At 60.7% G+C, this 5,890-nt stretch overlaps 1 protein-coding gene across 1 annotated transcript; it reads right to left on the minus strand.

Annotated features, from left to right (window-relative positions):
• Positions 1-1,690: 1,690 nt before the first annotated feature.
• LOC142028536 (maestro heat-like repeat-containing protein family member 1) lies at positions 1,691-5,017 on the minus strand. Its single transcript, XM_075022351.1, has 6 exons — positions 4,689-5,017; positions 4,280-4,442; positions 3,810-3,985; positions 3,058-3,195; positions 2,750-2,861; positions 1,691-2,575 (listed from the first exon to the last, which is right to left on the minus strand). The coding sequence occupies exons 1-6, from the start codon at positions 4,799-4,801 to the stop codon at positions 2,525-2,527; spliced, it is 753 nt and encodes a 250-aa protein (XP_074878452.1). The 5' UTR covers positions 4,802-5,017; the 3' UTR covers positions 1,691-2,524.
• Between the last annotated feature and the right edge of the window lie 873 nt (positions 5,018-5,890).

Raw genomic sequence — 5,890 nt, forward strand, 5'->3', positions numbered from 1 at the left:
CTAAGAGATGCCAATACCCTGACACAGATTTCCCCAAGAGCTTTGGCATTAGCACCAAATGCCACAATGCCAGTAAAGTCATGAGAGTCAGCAGAACCGATAAGCAGTGGAGATCCCTTAAATTACCTTTTCCTGGCACCCTGAACTGCCTCTGCACACAGAGAATGAACTGGGGCGACAGCTGGGGTCGACAGGTGGCGACTATTCCTGCAACTCCATCCCGACTGCTTGCTTGATTTCTGCCTTTGGCTTCCCGAGGGCAGGCAGATGTTCGGCCACTGCCAGGGAAGCAGAGCTTCCTCACGCGTAATGGTGACCTGGGAAGAGAAGCACCACAACCCTCAATGCCCACCCTTCATCCTTGTCTCCCTGAGCGACGGACCTCCCCTCCCACGGCATTCCTGCGAGCAGTCCTGTCCCATTCCCTGCCCGCTGCAGACCACCCACCTGCAATTAGCAAGGGCGGGCACCAAATGAACTCCTCCTGGAGCCTTGCACAAGTGCTTCCACTTCAAGAAGCACAAGAAGAAGCGGGAGGGCAAGACGGGTTCCCGCCGAGCCCCCCTCGTCCAAATGCCTGCCGCTGGAGAACGCCCAGCTCAGCCGCTTGCCCTGCGCCTGGCACACTCAGCTCCCAGGACTGCCGGAGCCCTCGGCACTGCAGGTGCCTAGAGGAAACTCCTGGCCCCAGGAGAAGGCCCCACCTTCTTCTCCCATGGGTCAGCACAGCTGGGGAGGGCTGCCAGTCTCCTCCCTTCAGGCGGTGCTGCCTCGGAGGATCGCTCCCCTCGGCTGCCACTGTGCCCTGCTTTGGGGCCCGCCCTTCCCTGAGGCGATGTTTCCTCCGATTGGCTGCATGAGATCGCTCCTCCCATCCAGTGATGGGTCAGGCGGCTCATCAGTCATCTCTGCTTTGCTCTTGCCAGCTGTGATTGGTGGAGCGGGCATGCCCCGCCTCCAACCAACACCCCCCCCCCCACACACACCCGGCAGGGAGCCCGGCTTTTTCCCCTCTTGCCACCTCTCCTGCAGGCCTCGAAGCTTGACTGGTGGGTTACCTATCGATCACATGCCTTGCCCCCGCCTCCTCAAATGCGATTGGCTGTCCTGGGCCCACTGACTCCCCAGGGACTGCTGGGTGGAGGTTGCCAGGCAACGAACTCCACCTTTAGGGCTGAGAGCCTCAGCATGGAGCTGTGGGCCCTGAGGAAAGGCTGGGGGTCATCAAAGGCGGGTTTGGACCCGAAAACCGAGGATTTCGGCCCGAAACAGGAGGCTCTGGGCACTACAAAGGATAGGCGCGATGCTACAGCTGACGCTGGGGACCCTGCGAAGGAGGGGAACCTCTTGGTTCCTCTGCCCTTTGCCCCAGGGTGCCGTGTATGGGGCAGGACTCTGGACTCGGGGAGAGGGAAGCTTCCCCTGGGTCACGGGCAAGGCTGTGCCAGCCCAGAGCACGCAGGAGGTTGCCACCTCTGAAGACCGGGACGAAGGAAGACTGGCCAGCTTGGCCCTTGCCGGTGCCCCCGCCACAGCAGGAGCCCCCCTCAGCCTGCTGCTCAACCCAGAAAGGGGCTCCGTTCCCGCTTACATCCTCACCTTTACCAAGGAACACCTTTAGGAAGGACTGGGCAAGGCGGAAGCACGTGCTTCCTTTGAGCGAACTTTGCAGAGCGTTCCGTTTGGGTCACGCGCGTGTGGTGGGACCCGCGGGACAGGGGGCTGAGGCTCACGTGGGCTCGCAGCCGGGCCAGCGTGCACAGCAGCCCAAGGGACAAAACCACGTCTCTGCTGGTGGCCTCCCTGTGTGGAGCTGCCCCTGCCCCCTGCAGATGTGCGGAGGCTCGCTGGGGGTGAGGAACAGCACCAGTGGGGCCTGGGTTAACGGGCAGGGGTCCGATGGGCCAGCCAGATGCTACTCTCCGTCCCTCTGCTCGGCCCCTGTGCCGCTGCTGACCCTTTAAGGTCCCCCCGCCATTCCCCACTCGTCCCCCAGTGCCCCCCTTCCGCCCCCTGCCCACACACCTGTAACCTCCTGTGACCCCCTCGGTTCCCCCCAGTGCCCCCTACTCCCCCCAGTGTGTCACTGGGCAGTGCTGTGGGGGGTCCCAGCGTGATGGGACACCGGGAGGGCGAAGCCTGCTGTGGCGATACGGTCGGGGCTCTCGCGGGCTGTTCCCTGCACCAGCGCGGGCTGGTGCTGGAGGTGGTCGTGCCGCGGTGGGAGGGGTGGCGAGGGGATCCCCATGGGCAGTGGGAGGGCACGCCAAGGCCCCAGGACCCCACGGGGAGACCCCTGCTCTGGGCTCTGTCCTGGCATGACTCCATTGTCCCCAGCCCGGGAAGATCTGAGAGGGGCCCCACAGCTGGCAGCCCCCAGCCTCGGTGTCACCCACACGTTGTCTCACCAGCTGCCAGGGTGCTATTAGGGAAAGAACAGATACACTCCCCTTTCGGTGTCTTTTGATGAGCTTTAATTAACTCCGTGGTGCTGGCTGGGGCCAGGTATTGCGGAGGGATTGCTCTAGTGCCTGCCTCGCTCGGAGGTCCCTGTCGTCCTGCGGTCCCGAGAGATCTGGAACAACACCACAGGCAGCGCCGTGGGGACCTGGTCCCGGCCAGGTGCTCCCCTGGCCACCCCGCTCCAGGGACCCGTTCGCCAGGGATCTTCCCACAAAAAAAGACATCCCAAGCAGCAGTATCTCGGTAAAAGTCCTCTGACCCCTTCCTTCCCCATCTCCTGCCTTACCTCAGCAAAGAAAGCTGTAGCTGTCATCCGCAGCTGAACTGAGCAGGAATTCAGCCACGGCAAGAGGTTCTTCACCAGACAGGGGGAGACGACTCCAGCGTTGAGCAGGACACTGCGCAGGGGTCACAAGCGAGGGACACAGTTACCCAGGAAGGCCACAGGCCGGGCCTCCAAAATTCACTTGCGCTGATGCAGACACTATTCTTCAGCTCCCAACGGCTTCCCGGGCACGCCGGGAGGGTCCCAGCGGCCATTTCCCTGGGCACAGCCCTGCAGGAGTTGGCCAGATGCATCCCTGGGGCTCTTACCTGGTCAGGAGACGCACCCCCTCAGGGTGAGCCACGGGGACTTCCAGGCGAGCCCACACTCCCCAAATCTCGAGCAGCTGCGTCCATTTCTGCGCCATGCATTTGCCCAGCACCAACTTTATAGCTGAAAGGAAAATCCTGGCAAAAGAAACAAAGTGCAAAATAAACAAACCCAATCAAACAAAACAAGTCCAAAGAGCACCACCGCCAGAAACCCCAAGAACTCTCAAATCGCAGCAGGTTCGGGGAAGACTGATCTGCAGCAGAGCTAAATACCCCTGGAATGATGCTTCACAGCCTTCCAGACTGCAGCTAACGACACTGGCATTTTCTTCATGCCCCAGACCCACCGAAGCAGAAGAAAACCCACGCCTCTAGACTGACTCCACGCTAGGTGTCAACCAAGGCCAACACCTCATACCTCTTCCCACCAGCCTTTGGCCAAGAATGACACCAGTGCCCGCAAGAGTCACTGCTCCAGCGGGGGTCCGTTGAGGGAGTGCAATGCTATTGTGCACACAAGGGTATGCAGGAGGCAAGAGGACGGCCATCCGCAGTATGAGCTGCGTAAGACCTTCCTGCCTGGGAGCTGGAGTTGCTCCACGAAGGAACAGAAGTAAAACCAACCGCGACGACCGCTTTCCACATCTAGGAAGTGGGGCAGGCGAAGCCCTCCCTCAGCCCCACAAAGGCACATGCCTTGGCACGGGGAACTGAAGCCAGCCCCTCCATCTGCCCCTTCGGCTCTTTACCTGCACGGCTTCTCCACATGCAGTTGTTTCCAGCTGGTCATGAGCAAAAGCTGCCTCTCCCCACCCAGCATTTCACTGGCCCACCTGAGCAGGCTGGGAAGGAGGTGGGGAAGCAGTCGCCTGAGCTCCTCCGTGCTCCTCAGGGCAAACACCACCTCGGAGATGGCACGGGTGATCTGCAGAGAAACATGACCAAGAACCACCTGTTCAGGGAAGGCCTTTTCCCACCAGCCTGGTTCCCCCGCCTGCCCAGGGTGGGGGGTCACTGTCCGCACTTGTCACTTCTGCGACAGCCTTGTGGCTCAGGAGTACCAAACTGCCCTGGCTCCCCACACTCCTTGAGGCCGGCCCAGCACAGCGCCCTGCGAATCTCCACGGGCACCCGCAAAGGGCACCTGACTCCCTTGCGCCCAAGCGTGAGTTAGCAAGCAGATGCCGAGCTGCAGAAAGGTGTCTGCCGTTGAACGTACCGTCAGAGTCTCCAGAGCAGTCTGACAGCTGTGCTGCTCACAAGGGGAGGAGTCCGTCCCCAGGCGGTCGTTTCCTGCTCTGTTTAATTTCTCCACTAAGCACCTCAGGATCTGAATCCCAAGGATGCTTCTCCCCAGGCTCCTCCACAGCTCCACCGTGTCACTGCAAGGGAAGAGACGTTCACCCCTGAGCCCGTATCCTTGCGGTCCTGCGGTGCCCTCAAACCTCCTCACCTGCAGTGGGGCTTACAATGCCCCACTCACAGCAGAGACACAAGCACGCAGTCTTGCAACACTCCAGACTGCTTGGGCAGAAAAAAAAGACCTGCTTCTCAACCGGACCCCCCCAGGGCAAGGAAGCTGCAGGGTCCCTGTTTGACTACAGTGGGGAGGTGGGTAGTGCCCGTACCTGTCCATGAGCAGACTCTTCTGGAGGAGACTGCTGATTACAGGCTCCTGGTGAAAGCGGGTGAGGAGAAACACTGCACGGAGCAGGAAGGGCCTGTGGGTGCTCTGCTGCATGTAGCTGTAAAGGGTGTTCAGGATTTTTGGCACCTGAATGGAAGAAGAGGAGAAAGAAGGGCTCCTTTACCCCCTCCTGTGGGGCCCAGGCAGAGTCATTCGGCACATGAGCGATGCCTGCTGCCTCGACACAGAGTCCAGATCCAGCTCGAAACCTCACGCCTTCCACCCTGCCTGACCCTGGCTCACATCTGGAGCCCAGTGTGCTCTTGGCAATCGTGCACCTGCATGCACACACGCACACGCATGCACACGCTCACATGCACAGCCTCGGTCGCTGCATGTGCCCAGGCCCAACCCCATGAGCGGCTGCGTGCCCTGTGTGCACACAGAGGACACGGACCCATTTCACGCTCAGCGCTTGGCTAACTCTCCCCATCTGTCCGTAGCGATGCAAGACCACGACCAAACACGCTCTTTGAGACCCCGCAGATGCCTTGCAGGGCCTCTGCAAGCGCACGTGTCTCCTTCCAGAGGAACCCCGTTCTCCAGGGACGCTTTTCCTTGCCTCTACCCTCCTGAGACTGAGTTAGTCTGCACTGCTTGAGCCACTGGTGGCCCTAGAGCCCAAGCGGAGCGCAGCAGAGCGTGAGCGGAGGAGAACAGGAGCCTTGAAAGGGCAGGCACAGCACGAGGCCAGAGGCTCCCAGGCTACAGATGGGCAGCAACTAGTGGCTAAAGGAAGGGCACCTCACAGGCTGGGTAACACCACAGTCGGGGAAAGCAGTGAGAGCAATGAACAACTATGCAACCTGTGGAAAACCTAGCGTGCCCAGCAAAGCTCAGAGTAGATGGAATTGGGGACCAGTGAAGAAAGAGAAGGGTGAGGTGGGTCCCAGGGCAGGGAGGACTGACAGTGACCCCAGAGGAAGGGGAGGAATGGCAAGGCTGGTGCCTCCCAGTGCCTCACTCATGGGAAGGACCCGGACCAATGGCAGCCTTTGGACAAGAAGTGCCCATAGCCTTGTCACCAGCCGGAGCAGGCGCCAGCAGCGGGTGCTAATGCACGACTCGGACCATCAGGAGCCCCTTGGCTCGGCACACAGGCGGCATTTCTTGAGCCCATGCCAACTGCACAGGGTGCAGTGC

This window comes from Buteo buteo, unplaced genomic scaffold (assembly GCF_964188355.1).
Source record: "Buteo buteo unplaced genomic scaffold, bButBut1.hap1.1 HAP1_SCAFFOLD_562, whole genome shotgun sequence".
Taxonomy (NCBI): Eukaryota; Metazoa; Chordata; class Aves; order Accipitriformes; family Accipitridae; genus Buteo; species Buteo buteo.